This window comes from Schistocerca serialis, chromosome 1 (genome assembly GCF_023864345.2).
Source record: "Schistocerca serialis cubense isolate TAMUIC-IGC-003099 chromosome 1, iqSchSeri2.2, whole genome shotgun sequence".
Lineage (NCBI taxonomy): Eukaryota > Metazoa > Arthropoda > Insecta > Orthoptera > Acrididae > Schistocerca > Schistocerca serialis.
Genome location: NC_064638.1, coordinates 243,847,575 through 243,870,987, shown reverse-complemented (window position 1 = coordinate 243,870,987; position 23,413 = coordinate 243,847,575). Strand labels below are relative to the sequence as shown.

General features: G+C 38.6%; 1 protein-coding gene across 1 annotated transcript in view; it reads left to right on the top strand.

The window, feature by feature from the left end:
• LOC126463715 (DNA-dependent protein kinase catalytic subunit-like) overlaps positions 1-23,413 on the top strand; it is a 475,012-nt gene that overhangs the window by 335,622 nt on the left and 115,977 nt on the right. Inside the window, exons 37-40 of the mRNA XM_050096185.1 lie at positions 8,468-8,647; positions 9,544-9,680; positions 11,355-11,526; positions 21,456-21,591. Of these exons, the coding sequence (XP_049952142.1) occupies positions 8,468-8,647; positions 9,544-9,680; positions 11,355-11,526; positions 21,456-21,591 (625 nt within the window). The remainder of the gene's footprint in view (positions 1-8,467; positions 8,648-9,543; positions 9,681-11,354; positions 11,527-21,455; positions 21,592-23,413) is intronic.

Here is a 23,413-nt window from a genome sequence, read left to right as displayed (position 1 = left end):
AATATAGCCTAACCCCTCATGGTGTTCACATCTGGAGTGGCAAGCAGTCCCTCCCCAAATCTGCCAAGAATCTTTTTAAGGCTTTCACAGACCAAAATTACCCTCCCGGCCTCATTCAGAAACAGATATCCTCCAGTCAACTATCACCTCCTACATTTCTGAGTGTGCTACCAACACAATGTGCTTCACATCAGTCCCTGATTCGCAGCTGCATCATCTGAATCCCTTGTACCAACACCAGCTTTTCTGAATTGTGCAGATAGGTTCTATCACTGTAACATATTCTTCGTTCCCACAATACCCCTGTCTTCAACCTCCGGTGGTCCCATTCCACGGCAATACATATCTTCATTCTGCCAGTGCACCCAATAGTCTTTTCCCTTTATCTGCTTCTCTCCTCTCCCTTTCCTGCCTCTCCCAGTACAGTTTCCTAAATCTCACCTAGCAGCCCTTTCCTGTCCCCACCAAGTCCTTGCATTCTTTCAAAAGCAGCACAACACCTTCCACCCACATCTACCCTACTCTTCCTCCTCCTCCCAGCCCCATGCCACCTCCTAACCCTCACCACCCAGTTTGAATTGCTGCTGCTCACGTCATATGTTATTCCAGTCTGCATTCAGGCCACAGTGATTGTAAAAAGTGGCGATGTTTGTGTGTGTGTGTGTGTGTGTGTGTGTGTGTGTGTGTGTGTGTGTGTATGTGGGGGCGGGGGGGGGGGGGGGGTGTCTGCAGCTAAATTATTCCTCTGTGTGGTGGCCAGGAATATACTGTCCATAGTATTTTTAATACTATTCTTTTATGAGTTACAGGATATATTCACCATATTGTATGGTTGTCATTTGGGTCTCAGTGACTAGACTTGTTTTACAGTGATACCACATATTGCCTCTCCAAAATAGAAAAGAGTCTGCACTTTGTACTCCATTTTAAATTGATTCTTGTCCAGATTACATCTGAATGTGTTGCTGACATAGAAAGGCATGCGACATTCATAAGACTTGAAGAGTAAAGTAATACTACACCCCCTGTAATCTCTAAACATACTTCTTTTTCACTGTTGTAACATAAATTGAGCCAGCAGAGCCAAAGAGTTAATTACCATAGTTCTAGGTCACATTTACAGTAATGGCCATCAATTGCAATTATATCCCTGGGACAATCTGTGCAATACAAACTGTCATTTTGCTACAAAAATCATTAGTTCTAATATTTATGTATGACTCCCCTATCTGAATTGTAGTAACTTTGATTTCCTCTGAGATATTTTGTTGCTGCCCTTGTTAATAGTTATTAAAATAAGGCTTCTCACAGCAGAATTTATGTGGAATGTTGAAAATATGATTGATGCATTTCATTCCTGTGTTTATGTTGAGAACCGATCAGCTGCAGCTTTTCTTGATTTTATAAATAAGTTAGGCAATATAAACTGTGACAAAAATCAATGAAGACACTGGCAGTGTACCGTATTTACTCGAATCTAAGCCGCACTCGAATCTTAAGCCGCACCTGAAAAATGAGACTCAAAATAAAGGGAAAAAAAAATTCCCAAATCTAAGCCGCACCTGAAATTTGAGACTCGAAATTCAAGGGGGGAGAAAAGTTTTAGGCCGCACCTCCAAATCGAAACAAAGTTGGTCCATTGTAATATGAGACACAATTTAGGTCGAATGAATGACGATACAGCTACAGTAGTTTGGTTCGAGTTGAAAGCTTAGCAGTTAAGCTTTACCAAGTAGACATTGCTATGCGTCAGGCGCTCCGTCCGTATTTATACGGATACCCTTCCTTTTTCATGTGCTTCGTCTGGTTTGAATTGATTGCTTATTTTGCTTTGATCTGATAAGTGCCATTTTCTATGTTATAGGTGTTTACGTCAGTCACTCTAAGCTGAAAATGCATTACTGTACTGTGTCATGCATTGTTTGTCGCATTCTGATAGTGCGTGTTTACGGCCTGTCGCTGCTCGCGGCATGGCTTGCTTTTGTGCGCGCTACTGCCGCCTACAATTATAAAAAGAGAGGAATCGTCTCATGAGCGAAACAATGGCAAGAGACTGCTATTTGTTGTTACTTACACTGCTGCTTTCTTTGATAATGATCAACAAGAACCAAATAATAGACTGCGTGTGATAGAACATGTTCTGAATGAGAGTTTGTCGAAAATTTTTCTCCGTTTGAAAATATTTGCGGCTGCTTCTTTAGTACATAAAATTCTGCACAGAAATTAGTAATCTTAGATTTAAAAATCTAGTCAGTTTCCGTGCTTCATTTCTGACTGTATCACTATTAGGCATAAGAGTAATACGAATATAAACATGACACGATACATATATTCTTTCGCGTTTGCTGTTGTCTCACTCTAGTTTCGTAGTTTATTTGGCAGACAGGATTTAAATGAGATAGAAGCAAACACGAAATAATACATGGCAAAATGTTTATATTCATATTATTCTTATGGTGAAGAGAATACTGCATGTGATTCACATTTCATCAGGTTCCTATTAGCAACCATCTCTTCTCACAGGTAGGAAAAAATTCAGACCGTAGAGTTGGCCATATTGACAAAAATCCCAGTATTACCAGTCGGATTTTCGTAGTACATTGAAATTCGAAGATGAACAATACAGAATATGTATTTACTTCGTTGGATAATGTATGAAAATGAAAATGCAGTGGTCGAAACTCGGACGGAGAAAAAAAGCTCGTCTTCCAATTTTTTTTTTTTTTTTTTTAATTTTATTTACTGACGCAGAGGTTTTGGCGCCAGTATTTATCTTTGTGCCTACAAAGGATGCCTGTGTAGCGCTACATATATTCGACAGCAGAAGTTAGTTGTGGCGGCACCTACCAACATTTTTCAGAACTTCCACTTGCTTTGCACTCAGTTCTAAGCAGCAGGCGGTTTTTTGGACTACAAAAACCGGAAAAAAAGTGTGGCTTAGATTCGAGTAAATACGGTAATCCAAATAGAGGAAGGAAGGGAGGGGCAGAGAGAGAGAGAGAGAGAGAGAGAGAGAGAGAGAGAGAGAGAGCACATTTCCAGAACCTCCATTATACACCTTAATTATGAATTAAATTATTGTTATGCAAATCAAAAGGAATGATCGTATTTGAATTTCTGTGGGGCGGTTGTGGATGTTGGGGATATGGCATGGTAAATCTGTAGGCAGACTAGGACTGGGGGATAGTGTCTGTCTGTGAAGGCTGTTGTGAGACCCGTTATGCTGAGGGTCTCACAAAGGCCTTCACGAACAGACACTATCCCCCAGACCTTTCCTGCAAACAAATTTCCCATGCCATATCCCCAGACACCTCCCAGTCATCCCACCATCCCCAAGAACCAGCTAAAAAGGAGTTCCCCCTTCATCACCCAATACCACTCCTGACTGGAGCAACTGAACCACATCTCTGTCAGGGATTTGATTATCTATCATAATGCTCTGAAACGAGGGATATCAAAGATCCTTCCCACCACTCCTAAAGCGGTGTTCCGTCACCAGCCCAACTTCCACAACATCCTCCTTCATCCCTATGACACTACCAATCCGAAACACTTGCCATAGGGATCATATCCCTGTGGAAGACCCAGATGCAAGGCCTGCTTAGACCACCCACTCAGCACCTCCTATTGCAGTCGTGTCGTCGACTTATCCTATTCCATCGGCCAGGCCACTTGTGAAAGCAACCATGCTATATACCAGCTCTGCTGCAGCCATTGTACAACTCTTTTTATTAGTATAACTATAAACCAGCTGTCCACAAGGATGAATGCCAATTGCCAAACTGTGACCAAGAGCAAAGTGGACAACCCTGTGGCACATGACACTGTGCGTAACATAGTTGAATTCAATGGTTGCTTCACAACCCAGGCCACCTGCATCGTTCACTCCATGCCCAGATTTACTGAACTGTACTGATGACTGTTATCCTTATAACACATTCTCTGCTCCTAAAGTGATCCCAACCTCAGTCTATGGTAACCTAATGTCCTCACACCTGCCACTCAACCCTTTCTGCCCATTCTGTCATGTCACCTCATCACAATTTACTTCCTCTCACCCTCATTGTGTGCTGCTCTTTTTCAGCGCATCCACTGATCTTTTCCCCTTCTCTGCTCCTCTCCTTTCCATTCTCTATTCCCCACCCCCTCTCCCTGCCCCAAAGCCTCCTGTCACTACATCTGTCAGTCCTATCATGCCACTTCCAGTCCTTACATGTTCCACCAGGCAGTGCCAATTCCTATTCCGCCACCTAAACCACGCTATCCTTCCCCCTTCCCCACCTCACTCCCATTCAATGTGTTTCTGTTGCAGTGTGGCCAGAATGTCCAGAGGTACTGGTTGCGTGTGTGAGGTATGCTTGCTTGTGTGAGTGTCTGTACACTTCTCTTTTGTGAAGAGGCTTTGACTGAATACTATTATGTAACAGTCTTTTCATTGCATCATCTTAACGGAGTGTAGCAATATGTCCTTTCATAATATTGTTGATATTCCACCCTGGGCTCCCCATTGTTTGACTTTAGATTTCCATTTCATAAATTATATTTGCAAATTTTGCTTGAACCCCAGATTCCCTAATAATATTACTGTTTAACAGTTTGTGGTGAACTACTGATTTCAATTTAAAAATCTGTTCTGTACAGGATCTTTACCTTCAAAAACCACAAAGATGTTCTAACAGTTGTTTGTCCAAAGTTTCTTCAACTTTGTCTAGGAGAATTTTTGATAAAATTTTTGACACCACTGGCAGAAGCAAACTCCTCTGTAATTGCTGACATTTCCTTTGTTCCTTTTTTTTAATACTGTTTTTCACTCTTCTGGAATCTTTCCTGTTTTCCATTTCACAATTATCTTTTTTTTTTATTCAAACCTTTTTTGATAAAATTTTTGACACCACCGGCAGAAGAAATACTTCTCTATAATTGCTGACATTTGCTTTGTTCCCTTTCTTAATACTATTTTTCACTCTTTTTTCCTATTTTCCAAATTGCTGCAGATTCTAATTTAACTATTAAAACAACACAGTTTAAGAAGCCATCAGAAAGTTTTGCTAAAATTTCACAATTATCTTTTTTTATTTAAACCTCTTTTGTCATTTTCATCTTTGAAACAAATACCTGATGAAATTATATGAATGTGTGGTGTCTGTTCTTCCAAATATGTCTGAAAGAACATGCAATTTGATAAGCCTAGCTGGGCAATGAGTCCACCTTTTCAGTGTGGATGCACGAATATGTCCGACCCCCTGTGGGAATCTCGGAAGAGTGAATATGGAGGAAATGGTCAGGGGCTGTAGATAGGTGGCGCTCGATGGGAGTGTGGATTGGCCGTGAGGTGAGCCGAGATAGTCTGTGCAGTTGCTATAACACTGTATACCAGATGGCGCAGTGGTTACTGCACCTGCCTAGTAAGCAGGGGATCCCGGGTTTGAATCCTGGTCCAGTACAAAATTTCATTCGTCGCTGCCGATTCTGCTTAGTGTCCCAGTGCAGCTGACAGCAGTGTTCCATACCCTTTTGTTTCCTTTCTTTCCCTCTCCACATTCAATAAATGTAATAAATGCTTGATGCTTTGTACCCTGTGACTACATGTTTAAAAGTATCAGTAAAAATTAGAGTTACTGATTTTGCTGGAATTTTCTTGTGTGTCAATAAGTTGAGATTTTTTGAAGGCTCTCTTTATTTCCTGTATCATTTGTTTATGGTTTTTTTTTTTTTTCTTTCCTTAGTTGTCTGAATCGTTCTAGGTGTTCTTTTTTCTGAACGTATCCATTTTCTCCAGTGTTTGAGCTCTTTATTCTAGTGCTTCTTTTCTCTCATCATTCTACTAGGTCTTCTGTTTCTTCTTGGCCAGCCTATTTTTCTGTAATTCTACAGTGTTAAGTATCAGCTACATTCTCGACTCATTTCCTGCACTGCTAAAATTTGTATGTGGTTCTTCTGCAGAAAAAAATCCAGTTCCATTTGTTCTCCAGATTTTAGGAGAGAATTATATTTAATGTTCCAAAGTAGCACTACTTCTTGAATTTAAACTTAGAAGTCATTTCAGTATATTCCGTGTGTTCTACACCTCAGATGCTGAGGCCCCATAGAATCCTAGGTCCCATTGCAGTACAAAATGTAAAGGCAGATTCCTCCTCAGAGTTACCATCTGGGGTAGTTTATACGTTATGCAAACATTCTATTTTGTGATTTGAAGTTGCAAATTGTAGAGTATGAAATCCAAGGTTGTTCCCTGAATTCTTGAGATAAGAACAGATGTTAGCCTGAGGTTGTCAGTAATTCTAGAAATGAATGGTAATCTAACAGAATGAGAATTGTTTCTCTTACTAGCTAATTAATTATAATGAAAGCCCTGTCTATTGACAAACCACCACAGCTATTTGCCTTCAGTGTCTTCTTTAACATTTATGGTGCTTGTCTCATTGATAGCTACCATTACCTATGGACTGGCTAAAATATGATTATTTTGGAAGTTATAGCTCATGTGCACAAGTATGTAGTTGGAATTGCAAAACATTTTTAGGGTACTTGGACTTTCTGCTTTAAATACAAATATTTTGATATTATTAGTGTTAAACCTGACTTCAAAGCAGTAATCATCAGAGAAAGAAATTGTACATAAGTGAAAATGTGATTTTTTTTCTGTTTGAACTTCTTTTACAGTCCATTTGCATCTGAAGAATCATGCAAAATACAAGGTAAAAGCAAAATTTAACATTCATAGTAGAGTACAGTTTGAGTCACATTGAAACATGGAGAGATACACAGTCCAATGTTACATTCACTGGCCTCATATACTAGGATACATTTCCTGATGTATAAGATAAACATGGGTGGCAACTCATCTTCCAAAAAGTCTAGAAATACGACATATTTTCATATGTCATGTAATCCAAATCATTGATAATACTTCACTGTCATCATCTGTAGACTCGTCAAGGACTTTGTAAATTATTTGGTCCAAATGTTTCTGCACATTTGGAACACAAAGTCCATACAGCACACATGACACTGAGAGAACTCAAACGTCACCTAAAACCAATGTTTTTTCATTGATACCAATATAACAATCTAGCGGTTACAGTAGAAACTTGGAAGTCTTCAGACTTGGCAATCATTTCTGGAAGCACATTCCACATTGTGAAAAATCGTTGTAACTGCCATGATGTAGTATTACCTCTTCCAAACGTTCTCATTTCCTGCAAACGCCTTAAGGTTATGTCAGCTGCACACAAAGTGTTGAGAAATCGGACTCAGATTCCAAACCGTTATTGTCACTGATATGGAAGGCATTTGAAGACAGAATGTTGAGCACTACTTGCTTCTGTGGTGGTGGTGGTGGTGGTGGTGGGGGTGGTGGTGGTGGTGATGCGAAGTAGCATCTGAATACCTGTTTCTGTTTGTAGGTTTTCTATACTGTTGTCAGTGTCAAAAATGCTGCACTTTTTATACAGTAGAGCAACCTTAAGTTTTTGGAAAGTGGCTGGTCAATATCCTTAGGCCTGGCCCTTCCCCACAACCCTTTTCCCCACTCCACCCACACCAAGGACAAATTTGTAGTGTTTATGGCAAACTGTGGAGTTGATAGTAATGATAACTTCAAAATTTAGAGAATGAAGTAAGATTTGTGACCAGCCTTGTGTTCCAGCAGTCATAGTATTCTTATTGAAACTTCCCAAAATTATTTCTTCCTTTATCGTTTTAATGCGAATTGGTGTCTCCATGTACTGAAACAAAATACTGTTTCGTGAGTTGGTAAAGCAGGACAGTAATACTTAATTTGTGTTGTATTCAGTCAATAGTGCGCACAACTCATATGCAGTTGTGAAATGAGGAGGACTGTGAGATATAGAAGATTATAGGACATGGAAGGTGATTGGAAAAGTATTTAGTAGGATCACTATACAACAGTGAGTTGTAGTTATTACTTCACCAATTGGTTCAATAACTGTCTCAAACATTTGAGCCAACAAGCAGTAAATTATGAGAAGATATAAAAAAGGGGGTGGGGGCACTGGTTGCCTCAGGCATTTAGCAGTCTCACAGTATGTTCAGAAGGTTTTGAGAAGTATGGCAGAAGGTAGTAGTTTTCACTACTAGTTAAAAGAAACTCATTATGTTTCAGTTAATGCTTACACTTACTAAAACAATTAAAACATCACAATTTAGTTTTTGCAAAGTATATTAATACCTGTTAAATTGTGCCAGCTGCACCATGTAGCAATATGGAAAGTCAATTGTAAGAAATACATCAATAATACCACTGGTAGGATCAGACAAAAAATAAAAAATAAAATAAAAATAAAAATAAAATAAAAAATACTACTGTGCAAATACCGTAGATTCCCTGTGTTGATCAAGAGTAATACTAAAAGTTTCTTATCTGTACTTATTTAATTAGTTCTTTTATGGTATACATTACAGAATGTAAATGGAGGAAATAAATTGATTGTAATTACTGTTGCAGCAATCCATGAGTGAGGAGCTCTCAATATTAGACATTACAAACAACAAATTTATTAATGCTCGCATACATGCAGAACAGTACCTTTCACTCTTTCTGCAACAATGGGCAGAAATAGGTCCTGCGTCATATGCCATCAGAAGCAAAAGACTGATGGATCTGCAGAGAATAACAGAGATAATGGTACGTACCTTGAGAGAATCTATTTGAATCTTCACTTGTTTCATTACATGCTGGAAAATGATGGTGTAAGAATTGCATTGACTTGATGATACATACAGAAGCAGTTTGTTCTCACTAGAGAGGTTAATACTTTTCACTGTCAGGTGGATGGGAACAAAGCTGTGAGTAAGTTACTCCATAATTCCATGAATTTGGATTAAAGGAAGTTTGACTTGTGCATATGTTTTTAATTTTGTATGGAAAGTACAGTCACATCCTGTCTCCACGCTGTTAACAAATATTTTCAGTAGAGAAATAAAGAGCAGTTTGTGGTGATTTTAAAATGACAGTTTGCTCATTACTAGACTCACTTGAACTGCCTATTTGCTCTGTTTTCTTCTCCTCTGTTAGTTTCACTGTCACCTTTTCCTCCTTCCTTCCGATGAGTGGGATAGCACAGTGATTAGCACACTGGATGAGCATTTGGGAGGATGACTGTTCAAACCCATGTCCAGCCATCCTGATTTAGGTTTTCCAAGATTTCCCTAATGCTTAAGGCAAATGCCGAGATGGTCCCTTCGAAAGCTCACGGCTGCTTTCCTTCTCTATCCTTCACTACTACCCTAATACAAGCTTGTGCTCTGTCTGTAATGATCTCATTGTTGATGAGATATTAACCACCAATCTTCCACTCCTCCCCCTTCCTTATTCTCTTTTTCCATCAATTTGTCCCCTCCCTCCCATTGTTTCATCAGTTGTGCCCTCCCCCTCCTCTAATTCATCCATTATCTGCCCCCCCCCCCCCCCAATTCATCACTATCTCACCCCGTCTCCCTTCATCAACTGTTGCACCCCCCCATCCCCCACCTCACTCTTAGAATCTCTCTTTTTGTCATAAAATTGAATGTACTTTTTAGCTCTATCTGGACATTGCAAACATCTCCAGTCTTGAAGCTGATCTCACAAAACTGGAACAGTTCATGAAGCCATGGGCTACAGATTTACCAAGTGCAACAAGTTCACTTGAAGACTGGGAACGGAAAGTTTTGTACAGGTAATTGCAGATTTATTATTTTCTATTTACTGCCATTAAAAACAAAAATTTAAGACATAAAAATGATATTACTGATAGGCACAAATATCTTAACCATTGCCCGACATCTGAACTCACTACATAGTATTAGGTCGCATAGGCCAAAAATAAATAAATAAAGGTGTAACTAATTTTCGAGCTACTGGTCTAGACAAAGACCAAAATCAATTTGGGTAGATTGTGTTTGGATGTCTATGTGGATGTGTATGTGATTTTGTATCCTTAAGTTGGAGAAAGAGCAATAGTTTGAAAGTCAATACTTCTCTGTACTGTTGAGTGTTGCTATGCAGCTGCAGATAAGTGGTTGCCTTTTCTCACTTTTATTTTTCATTCAACCCATGAATTTTTTAAACTGTATTATTTTCATATTATCTGTGTTGCTAACTTGTTTATTTTCATGTATTGTTATATACAATCTCAAAAAGTCTCAAGTATTGATTGATGACAATTCTTATGAATAAAGCACAGTCTAGACCATTTATTTTTATTCCTATGACTGGTTTTAGCCAAATCAGCAGTATTAAGATCTAAAATGTGGAGGAGGTGATTGGTATCACCATGTTGGTGTAAAACAGAGGATTCCTGTGATAACTATAATCCTATCCATATTTCAGATCTGAACATGGCCTTATTTAGTCAAAACCTGTTACAGCAATATCTATAAAATCGGGACTGTGTTTTGCTTATAAAATTATGAAACAAGTGTTTCCTGCCACATTTTTTAAGATTTTTCACTTTTGTTTCATTTCTGTGTATGACTTTCATTGTAAGACACACCATTAATGTTTCTAGAATGAAATTTTCACTCTACAGCAGAATGTGCGCTGATATGAAACTTCCTGGCAGATTAAAACTGTGTGCCGGACCGAGACTCGAACTCGAGACCTTTGCCTTTCGCAGGCAAGTACTCTGCCAACTGAGCTACCCAAGCACAACTCACGCCCCATCCTCACAGCTTTAATTCCGCCAGTACCTCCTCTCCTACCTTCCAAACTTCACAGAAGCTCTCCTGCGAACCTTGCAGAACTAGCACTCCTGAAAGAAAAGATATTTTGGAGACATGGCTTAACCACAGCCTGGGGAATGTTTCTAGAATGAAATTCTCACTCTACAGTGGAGTGTGCTTCTGTAAAGTTTGGAAGGTAGGAAACAAGGTACTGGTGGAATTAAAGCTGTGAGGACGGGGCGTGAGTCATGCTTGGGTAGCTCAGTTGGCAGAACACTTGCCCGTGAAAGTTAAAGGTTCCGAGTTCAAGTCTCTGTCTGGCACACAGTTTTAATCTGCCAGAAAGTTTCATATCAGCGCACACTCCACTGTAGAGTGAAAATTTCATTCTAGAAACATCCCACAGGCTGTGGCTGAGCCATGTCTCCACAATATCCTTTCTTCCAGGAGTGCTAGTTCTGCAAGGTTCGCAGGAGAGCTTCTGTGAAATTTGGAAGGTAGGAGACGAGGTGCTGGTGGCATTAAAGCTGCGAGGATGGGACGTGAGTCATGCTTGGGTAGCTCAGTTGGCAGACCACTTGCCTGCGAAAGGCAAAGGTCCTGGGTTCGAGTCTCAGTCTGGCTCACAGTTTTAATCTGCCAGAAAGTTTCACCATTAATGTTAACTGTACATGTGCTTTTATTTCCAGGTGTTACTTCTTAAAACAAACAGCTGATAGATTGTCATCAGACAGTGCCACTGATGATCTTTCCTGGTTGAAAACCACTGAAGTTGTTTGTAGAATGACTGTAACTGATTTGGCACTCTTACAGAAAAATTATTTTGTGGCAAAAAAATATGCTGTGGGTATGAAGGAGGAGGTCAGTTCTTTGCTTTTGTAAAATTAATTCATTGATTATCTTATACTGTGTGAATAGCAAATGGGCTAGTATTAATGAGGCACCAATGCAGTTAGAGATAATGTTTAGTTCTGTGTTTCCATTGGCTGAGTTTATGTGGAAGCAGATCTCTTTTTTTTTGTTTTAGAGTATTGTTAGTTAAATTTATATTTCTTATCATCATCTTATCGCATGTTAATGGAATCTTTTAGTTATGATGAGTAAACATGATTTACCACATGTTTTTGCAAGGGATGCCATTGCAATCTGGACCTTACAAAAACCAAGTAAGGTGTCCATATAAATGAAAAAGTAAACTGAAGTGTTAAAAATTTCGAATTATTGCACAGCTGTGTACTGATAAAATTTCTGAGATATGTTTGCTAGGGCTGTAGTTCAAATTTTTGTGACTGTACTGAGTATACTATCAAATAGCTTTCCTAAATAATTTTGGCAAGAGACTGAAAGATTTCATTTGAAAGCTCATAGCTGACTCATACAAAAAACACAGAATTTTCAGTCTGTCACAAATATGACATTGATCTCAATGAAGTTTTGTTTCTATTATGTTTATACATGTTGAAAAATAACACTAGTGAAATGTCAACTTCATTTGCAGAATATTTTTGTTTACGCAGATTTTTGAAATCATAGATGAACTAAAGTATCATGCAATCATAAATTTATTTACTTATTTATTCATCCATTCATTTATTATTATTATTATTGTTGTTGTTGTTGTTGTTATATTTTTGTGAATTAACACTACTGAAAGTTCAATCCAAATTGCTGAACATCACGAGGTGCCTCCTGTCCCTTCATTTTCAGTGACCTTTAAGAATAAGCAACTTAATTTAAGCATAATTTACACCACCATTAAGATCAAGTACATGCAGTAATCATGAAACTCCAACCAGTGGTAAAGACCCTTCTCCCCCCCCCCCCCCCCCCTTCCTCCTCCTCACAAAATCACTTTCTTTGTTGTTAATCACTTCGGTTTGTTGGTTCATAAAGGGAACTTTTAAGCTGTAGAGCAAAACAGATACAGAACTTAAAAGAAAGTCATCTGGGGTAGGTAAAAAGTTACTTGTTTCCTGTACAGCAAAATATTGCACCAGCAAGAGTGCGGCTTCACTGTGACTGCTGTTCTGTGGTATGGGATGAGTTAGCTGCTGTCTGTAAGCAGCTATCAATTACTCTGATTGTTGTCTGCTTTGAAAGGGTTTGTTGGTGACCAGCAAGTGACACACACAAGATACACCAAAAAGCATAATTGCTGATCTCTATTTTCAAATGCCAGTTTACAAATGAGGATCCAGGTGTACTTTCATTTTGCCACCACCTCTAAGGTGAGTGCTATAGATATTACCAGCAGTGGCACTGAGGACAGCTGAAATTGATAAAATTAAAGAAGCCCCCAGGTTCTGATGAAATCAGTATCAGATTCTGTACAAAATATGTAACTGAGTCAGCCTTTTATTTAACCATAATGTAGCATAGAACGCTTGGACAAAAAACTGTCATTAATTGGAAGAAAGCAAGGGTTATGCCCATATATCTAATGTCATTGATATATGCCAATACATACAAGGTGCATATTCCCTGGGACAACCAGGACATCCGGGAGAAACATGGGAATTTTTTCATCCACGAAAAACCTAGAAATTGTTTAGAACTCCAGGAATTTGTCATTTTTTTTATAAGGGGTATTCAAAAAGAAACGAGCCAGAGGTGTAATTATAGAAACCAGTTCCTCTATGTTAGAAGTATTGACCCTGGCTGTTGAGACACTTGTCCCACTGTGACACAAGGCGGTGAATGGCTGTCTCATAAAATTCCCGGGGCTGCAATGTTAACCTGTTCTGCTCGTACAGCTGGACGTCGTTATCCGAGGTGAATCGTTTGCCCCTCAGAGCCTTTTTAAAGGGACCAAAAATGGCGTAATCACAGGGGGAGAGCTCCGGACTGTGTGCAGGGTGGCCGACAACCACCTATTTGAATTTCTGCTAGAGTGCCTTGACTGTGTTGGCAGTATTAGGCTTTGCATTGTAATGGAGCAGAATTGCCTGGTCGTTTTGATTTGATCACTTGGCGAAGGGTGGTAAAGGTTTGTGATTTATGCTGGGCATTCACTTTTGTCCCATGCTGTAGGAAGTGAATCAAAGGGGGTCATCTTGTTCAAAGAAGATCGTCAGCATAACCTTTCCTGCACTCGTGCGGTTGGCCTTGGCTTTTTTTGGTGGTGGTGACCCTGGATGCTTCCACTGGAGACTTTGTCGATTTGATTCTGGTTTGAAGTGATGACTCCTCTCCAGCCACCACTCGTGCTATGAACACATTTTCTTCCCAGGCATAGTGCTGCAGATGAGCAAGACAGTGGACCATTCGACATTCTTTCTGGTGTGGTTGAAGACTGTGGGGCACCCATTGGGTGCACACTTTGCCAATGTGCAGTCATTCCTTCATGATGGTGTGAACATTTCCAATGCTGAATCCAACCATGGCGGCTATGGCCTTCACTGTCACTCAGCGGTCATGGGCAATGAGTGCATCCACCATCTGGAAGATGTTGTCGGTAATGCAGTGTGGTGCTCCAGACCGTGCATCATCAGCTAACGACATCTGTCCTTCCATGAAGTGCTTGTGCCATGCCTTGACCCTTGCAAGGGACATGCAGTTCTCGCCGTACACTTGTGACATTCTTTGATGAATGAATGTCTGTTACTCTTACTCCTTCCGCTGTCAGAAAATGAACACCACCTCTGTGCTCTTCTGTTGATGCCTCCATGCCACTGTTTGCAATGCGACTGGCAGTGTTGGACGATTGATGCATGGTGCTGCTAGCTCTGTATAGTCACGTGACATGCACGCGTGCCCTCTAGTGACAGGCTGTGAACTTCCATGCTGTGGTTGGAACCATACCTCATTACACAAGCCACGATATTACCCTCCTGTCACTGGTTTGCACATTCCAGATTCGGGCTCATTTCTTTTGGAACGCCCCTTGTAGTTTTCAGTTAAACTTTTGTGATTTTGACTGGTAAGAATTTATATTCTAACAAAGTATTTTACTTCAGCCCACTACTGCAGAATAAAATATAATCAAGAGTATGAGACCAAAATAAAACTTTTGCTGCAAAGAAAATGCGGCATTCACAACAACAAAATGTTGTTCACACACAAGCATTCACCAACAGCAAAATGGGTCAAAGGCTTTAGGATGAAGAGTATGCTGTACTTCGTAACAACAAGCTGCTGTTGATGAACATGATGTCACAACTGTTTACATTTCATACAGGTTGTGGAAAAGTATTGCGAATGGTGGTTTGTCAAATATTACTTTAAAATAAATTTCGTTTTACATTAGATGAATTGTGTTAGTGTGAGAATGGGCAATGAATTTCTTAAATTGCGGAGAGTTTGACTCTCATTCCAACTTAACAGTTTGAGGACCAGCCACTTAGAAAAATTTTGGGCCCAGTCATTTATGCGATTATTTAAAATTATACTGTCAAATTTGTTTTTGACATGTATTAAAGGATAACACACTAAAAAAGAGCGAATTTTGAGTTAGTTTTTCATATTTATTTTAGTTCTTTTGTAGATTACAAATTGTGCAATAATGATGGCAAAAAGTATCATTATCCATCAAAAAAAGTGTAAGGTGAGTTCTTGAGCAACTTCACATGTAATTAACTTTGCTATGGAAAAGTCAAAGTGGTTGACTGTAAATGTATTCAGCTGGGTAATCCACAAAATGTTCAGTGCACAGCAGTAAATTTTATGACTATGGTTGTCAGAAATATTCAGCTGCTGCAATTTCATCTGTGCTGTTAAGATCATACCTGACTACGTTCTAAGAAAAGAAAAAAAAAAAGTAAAAAATTTTGGATGACTAATATTATACGTGAAATCTTAGCTTTTCTTGAGTTATACTGTATGTATGTTAATTTAAATCATTTGTCATATGCTCTGAAATATGCTGTCATTGGTTGGCAATAACACGTGATACGAGCTATGATCAGCTGGCAAAAGCCCATTGCATAGCGCAGTCTCAATTTTAGTGCTTCAGAAGCTACTGTGCTGTTTTTGGTGAAATTTATATTTATACATTTATAATACAATTTATGCAGTGCACATGTTGCTGTGAATCGAGAGTCTTTCCAAAATGTTTTGTTTTTTGCTGGGTTTCATATCCTAAAGTGCCGGAAACTTCCATGCTGGTATATAAAACCTGTATTAATCAAAGGATTGGTAAGTTTTACAGCTCCAAGAGAAAGCATATTGTTATGTAACACAAAAAGGTGTACTTTCACTTTGGGAAACTGGCATTTTCATTCAGGAAAGGTGCATTTTCACCAAGGAAAAAGTGTGTTTTTAATGGGAAAATCTGGGAAAAAACCAGAAATATTTTTCTTCTCAGCATATACATTCTGTACATACTTATTAGAATCTTATTCTAAGCTCAAATATAATGTTATAACTGAAACAAAATATAGTCGTGCGAAACTCAACTTGCATTTTCTCACATGACGGACTGGAAGCCATGGGTCATGGCAATCGGGTAGATGCAGTATTTTTTGACCTTTGGAAAATGTTTGACTTAGTACCACACTAATGATTATTAACAAAAATCTAATCATATATGGTATCAAACCAAATTTGTGATTCACTTGAGGAGTTTTTGGTAGGGAAAATGCAGTTGTTTATTTTTCATAGTGTGTCATTTACAGATGTTGTTCACTTCTGTATTAATGACCTGGCAGAGGATATCAGTTGCAATATCAGATATTTTACAAGTGATGCAGCTACCTTCCATGAAGTACTATCAGAAAAAGGCTGCATAGATGTTGTCAGTTTTTGTTAATATTTTAAAATGGTGCACAGACTGGCAACTTTTTTTATGTTCCAAAATGTAAAATTGCTCACTTAACAAAAAACAAAAATCTTGTGATAGGACTACAATACTGAGTTGCAATTGATGTTGATCAACTTGTATAAGTACTTGGATGTAGCAGTCTATGGGGATATGGAATGGAATGATCACATGGGCTCAGTCATGCGTAATAAAGCTGCGAAACTTCAGTCCATCAGCAGGATAGTGTGGAAATTAATGTGGGAAGAAGGTTGCTTACAAAACAGTCATGCAACCCTTACTATATTAATGTCCTGGCATATGGGATCTGTATTAAATGGAACTAATGGGGAATGCTGAACATGCACAAAGAAAGACAGCACAAGTGGTCACAAGTTTGTTTGACACATGTTAGAGAATCATATATATATGGTAAAACACCACCTGAACTGGCAGATACTTGAAGATGGACATAAGTTATCTCATGAAAGTTTACATGCAGTTTCATGAAAAAGTGTTAAATGAGGAATCTATGAATATAAGACAGCTCTCTACCCGTCTTTCCCATAAAGATGTCGAAGACAAGAGTAGATTGATTTCAGTAGATATTTAGGCAGTCACTATTCCCATGTTACATTGACAAAGAGGGCAGGAAAATCCCATAATACATGATACATTAGGAAGTAATCTCTGTCGTGCATTTTACTGAGGTTTGCAGAGTGTGCATGTAGATGTAGAATAGGAGAGCTAACTAAATTAATGTTGACATCTATTTATATTTATTTTCTGGCATTTAATAAAGCTCCTGTTAGTAGATACCCAAATCCACTACTCCTATGCTTATACTCTTCTTTGTGGATGTAATTTGCTCTGGAGTTACAGATCCATAGCTTCTTTCGATGATTGAGACAGTATTGTGGTTTGATTAACAAAGAAATACTTCATGGAATGTTGTTAACTTTCAGAAGACAAAATAACATTTGTCTGAGTCATACCAATATGGCTGTCATCAATGTTCTCAGTGCACAGTTCCATTATGCACCATTTGTCAGCCTGTCGTGTTGTTAGCTCAACCACTGCATGTCATTGCTTGTCCCTGCCACTCTCTGCCCTCCCCCCTCTCAGGCACCGTCTTTTGTAACAGTGGCTTGTGATAACATTCTTATGGCATCAACCAAACCCTGTATCACAATTACATGATGTCTATGCATTCAGATTACACTTTACATAATTTTAAAGCTGAAGTCCAATTAATAAATGCATTAATATATAGTAAACAATTCAGATTCTCTTTCAGCTTGCCAATTCTGTCGGAATTCAAATCACGTTTACAATTTATTAACTGCATTTTGTTGGGATGAGGATAGAAGGGCTTAAGGCTTAAAACACAAACAAAAATCACTACAAAAATACCAAAATAATACGTTAACAAAATGTTGCCATCAAATTTATTTTATTACCACAAAAAAAAAAAAAAAAAAAAAAAATGAACAAAATGTTGCTGTTCTGTATGTCATATGATTGGGTTTCATTATGGGGAAAGGGGGGGGGGGGCAGTACAAATCTGAATTTGGAGTTTGTCAAGGTAAAGTATTTTGATAGTTATCAATGCATTTTTATAAATGTGTTAATAATACATTACCTGAATAAGGTTATTTTGAGTCATCCTATGACTGAGATACCTCTTGCTTCAAATGGTATTTTTGAAAAGGAATAAAAATGTAATTTGAGTTGTGCACTTTTATTAGATTAGATGGTATTAGCCCATGAAAGCTATGCCCTACAAAACATGTCACTGCAAATAAAAAATGGCTCTGACTTCAATGAATGTTAATAGTGTTAGGCATAAATTTTAAAAAGAAAAGAAAGATTGAAAACTTGACACACACAAAGACATGTGAAAGAATAAATGTAAATAAAATTACTGGTATTAATATACAGATAATTTGAAGTAGTTTTATATTGTATTGCTGAAATTGCCTGCTATGTTATATCAAAACCAACTTTTTCATAAAACTTTATATTATAATTAACAGAAAACTTTCAGTCCGAAGAAATTGATTAGATGTAGAGTGTGTCTGCAGTTGACCTTTGATTGAAAAATAGAATGGAGAATTATATCAAAATGTTGGTATCAAATATAGACCTAATGTTCAATCAAAGTCTACTACCCATACAAATAAATGTATTATGGATGACACAGTGACTGACTGTTAAATTACAATATTGATATGAAGTCCTTGTTGGTATGTGATCAGCACACCAATTGGACTTGTCGATGCAAAGCTTTGATATGGACTTGATGCAAGACTTTGAGATTTTAACACATTTGGGTGTGAACTACGAATGCCATGAGTACAGCTCTAACAAGATTTGTCACTGGTGATTTGCTCATATTATTACGTGCAATCTCTAGATGCATCAGACTTCCTACATGGTTGAAGAAATATTGGGACTACTGGACTGAAGGAACTAAAGCAATTTCTTTAGTCTGTGTATCATTCCCAGTGAGTTCTTTTAGCAAAGAGCAGGCAGAAATTTTGGCTAAATAGGAAATAATATAGACTTTTACAAACATAACAATATTATGAAAAGAATAGGTGCTACTCACCATATAGCGGAGATGCTAAGTAGCTGATAGGCACGACAAAAAGACTGTCACAAAATAATCTTTCAGCCAACAGGGCCTTTGTCAAAAGTAGACAATGTACACACGCACACGTACACACGCACACACATGACCATAGTCTCTGGCAACTGAAGCCACACTACGAGCAGCAGCAGTGTGTGATGGGAGAGACAACTGGGTGGGGGTAAGGAGGAGGCTGGGGTGGGGAGTAGGAGGGATAGGGATAGCAGGGTAGCCTTGGGGGACAGATAAGTGCTGCTGGGGTTTGTGGGGAGGGACAAGATGGAGAGAGGGTAGGGCAGCTAGATGCAGTTGGGAGGTTGATTGAGAGGGTTGGGGGGGGGGGGGGGGAGGTAGTGGAAAAGAAGAGTGGGTGCATTGGTGGAACAGTAGGCAGTGTAGTGCTGGAATGGGAACAGGGAAGGGACTAGATGGGTGATGACAGCGACTAACGAAGGTTGAGGCTAGGAGGGTTACAGAAACATAGGCTATATTGCAGGGAGAGTTCCCACCTGCACAGTTCATAAAAGCTGTTGTTGATGGGAAGGATTGATATGGTACAGACTGTGAAAAACTCATTGAAATGAAGGATGTTGCATTGGGCAGCATGCTCAGCAACAGGGTAGTCCACTTGTTTCTTGGCCACAGTCTGTCAGTGACCATTCATGCAGACAGGCAGCTTGTTGATTGTCATGCTAACATAGAATGCAGCACAGCGGTTGCAGCTTAGCTTGTAGGTCACATGACTGGTTTCACAGTTAGCCCTGCCTCTTATAGGATAGGTGATGTTTATGATTGGACTGCAGTATGTTGTTGTGGTGGTGGTGATGGTGGTGATGGTGGTGGTGGTGGTGGTGGCAGGAGACTGTTTGGGAAAGGTCTTGCATGTAGGTCTATTACTGGGATATGAGCTTCAAAGTAAGGAGTTGGGACCAGGGGTTGTGTAGGGGTTCGGTGAGTGGTGGAATACCATTGTGGGAAGGGTAGGAAGGATAGTGGGTAGGACAGCATCTCCACTATGTTGTGGGGAGCAACTACCCCTTTCATAACATTGTTACATTCCATCCTGGATTTTCCTTTAGAAACATAACTGCTTATACTATTTTTCAGTTAGATAAAATAAATTACAATAAAGAACAGGAGTGAAGAGAGCTTAGTGTAGTTAAGGTCAAATTAAATACTGCCAAATTATCAGACTTACGTGAAAAAATGAAAACCATATATAACTAAAAGTCAGGACTTCGGTTTTGTTTCAGAGCAGCAAAACAATAAGGAAATTCAAATGTATATGTTGATTATGAATACTGAATGAATAATAATTGGGACTTGCAGCAAAAGTAAATGAGATATATTGAACAGAAATTCATATTGATGTGCTAATGTGCTCACTGTGTGATGGATAGATAAAAGTCCTGTACAAAAAATTGTAAAAATTGATAAATGATATGACAATGGGCAGTTTTAGCGTGAAAGCTGGACAAAAAGTGAATAATGTTTATTTAATGGTAAACTTTGGGGCAAATACCAGAAATGACACAATACATCAGTAGAATTCATTGAGAATACCACTTTCATCCTGAACATATTCTTCAAAAGAAAAGATATAAAAACTGACTGGAAATGGGCTAAATGGAGCTAAAAACTAAAACACTAAATTTCAATAAACAATAAAGTAATGTTTGTTCATGACACTTGTTGCTTTATGACTATAAAATGTTCTCTGTTTCCAAATCACATCATTTGAGCTACAATTCTTCAGATTTCAGCTACTGTCACAGCCATATTCATCAGGTGTTATAACTACTACTTGCTTCATATGACAAGATATCCATCTTATATTCATGAAGCAGAAGAGCTGAGAACCTTCCAGATGTTAAATAAAGTTACGCATGCACGGGAGAATAATTTGAGCAAAATGTAGCAGATTGATCCTTGGCACAGGGTCATCTCTGCACTTTTATAACTGCTGAGCCTTGTTCTTTGCCTCATAGCCTGCCACTATGCCTTACTAAACATGTACTCCTGAACTTTGTTGAAATAATTGTAAATTTATCAAATCTTAGTTATGTCTTTTATAACTGAACACCAATAAGCTGTCACATGAATCAAAATTGTTTTCTTCTTTGACAGTATTTCGTTGCCATTCTCCAAGACCCTTGCCCCTTGGAAGAGAAAGAAAGACAAAAACCAAAAACACTATGCCATGAATCCCCCCCCCTCCTCCTCCTCGCTCCTTCTCTCTCTCTCTCTCTCTCTCTCTCTCTCTCTCTCTCTCTCTCTCTCTCTCTCTCTCGTGTGTGTGTGTGTGTGTGTGTGTGTGTGTGTGTGTGTGTGTGTGTGTGTGTGTGTGTGTACCTCCCCCTCTCATTTTCCTCTCTGCCTTTATATTAATATGAATCACAAAACTTTTGGTTTTCATTTGAACAGGTTGAAATTTGTGGTGATGAAGCAATGAACATTCAGCATAGCTTGCATATTCTCAAACTCGCCTCACTTAAAGCAAGTAAAAGCGCAGAGCTAAAAAAAAAAATTTTGCGGATGGTTGAAGTTCTTGACACATTATGTAAGTGGGTTCAGTATGTAATACAAAGCCATCAATGTTATTTTTAATATAAAATTGAGATATTCCAGTTAAGTTTTAGACTTTCTTTATTATATTTTGCTACTTTCTCTGACAACATTCCACTAATCTTCTGCAACTTTATAGATTCTCTCATTTCTCTCTTTTCCTGCTTTAACTATTTTAGCATTTTTCAAGCTTCTACCTAAATTTACCTAGTGTTATTTTGTTATAAAGATCTAGTGTCTCAATATTTATGTGATTAATATATCAATTGAAGTATATAAAGGACTTTGCTAACAGGAACATAAAGAAGGTGATTATGCTGACATGTACTGTAATGTACTTAATAAATGAAGAAATATAATGGATAAACAATGATGGGTACATCAACATTAAAGAAACAGTACTGCATGACTGATTTTTTCGATTTTGTGGGTTTCAGCTAGTTGACAAATTGGTGCCACTGGTGTTACTATATGAATTATGAATTTTTAATTCTTATGAATGAAAATGAAGTTGAAAGAATACCACTTAAATCTAAAAGGCAAAGAGTGGTGCAAATTACACATAACTGCAGAATAATGAAATAAACCATAACTGTTTTATTGGAAGTGTGATGTTTGCGGACAATGCTGTTGCCTATAAGGGAAATTTTAATTCCAGCAGACTATAGCAAAATGCAGGAACACATGCCTAATATCGACAGTTCGTGCAGTGGCTGGTAGCTCTTGGGCACGTTCGAAAACAAATCTCCACTTTCATACACTATTTTCAAGTTAGGAATGATTTCTTTCTCATTGCAAAGTTTGTTGTGTGAAACTCTGTCCATTTCCATCTACTGAAGCCTTCACCCAATTTCCAGCATGAAGAGAAACATAACAACGACAGAAAGTGTGTTGTGTCTGCACAAGGTTTTCACTTGCATGCCAAATCGTCACTATGTATTGTTGTTTTTCCAATGATGATTTGCTATTACCATCTCGTTGAAGAAGTAGTAAAAGTAATAAAGCATTAACCCCCTCTGAATATTGACTTGAACATGTTATGGAACATTGTGACACACTTAAACTTAGAAAAAATACAAGCCAATAATTACGATAAGCAAAAAGTGAACCATTAGTTGAAAGTTTTAACTTCATCAGGCAATTGGAGACAAAATTTGCTTAATTAACTTTTATTATATTTTACACAAAAAAAATTTTTATGCTGTACAGAATACTTTCGATTCAGGGTTATTGTTATACCTTCATAAGGAAATATGTAAACTATGTTAACAAACTGGTTGGCACTTGCTCCAACTATTTTCTGAAATATATGAATTGAGAAATAAAGAAGGGGGTATGTGGCTGTGGCTGTGGCTGTGGCTGTGGCTGTGGCTGTGTGTGTGTGTGTGTGTGTGTGTGTGTGTGTGTGTGTGTGTGTGACTTCTGCTAGAAAGAGGGTCAAAACTGGCTCTGAGCACTATGGGACTTAACATCTATGGTCATCAGTCCCCTAGAACTTAGAACTACTTAAACCTAACTAACCTAAGGACAGCACACAACACCCAGCCATCACGAGGCAGAGAAAATCCCTGACCCCGCCGGGAATCGAACCCGGGAACCCGGGCGTGGGAAGCGAGAACGCTACCGCACGACCACGAGATGCGGGCTAGAAAGAGGGGGGTCAAAAGCTAGTATCAGACCTGTTTTCTTGTGAGTGTCTCTTTGTTTCACACATTAATCCATTATAGGTGAATGCTTGCGTTTCCCTTGTTTTACATGTACTGCAAGAAGAATTCATCATGTTCGTTGCAATAAGACGTGTGGAGTAGACAACATTC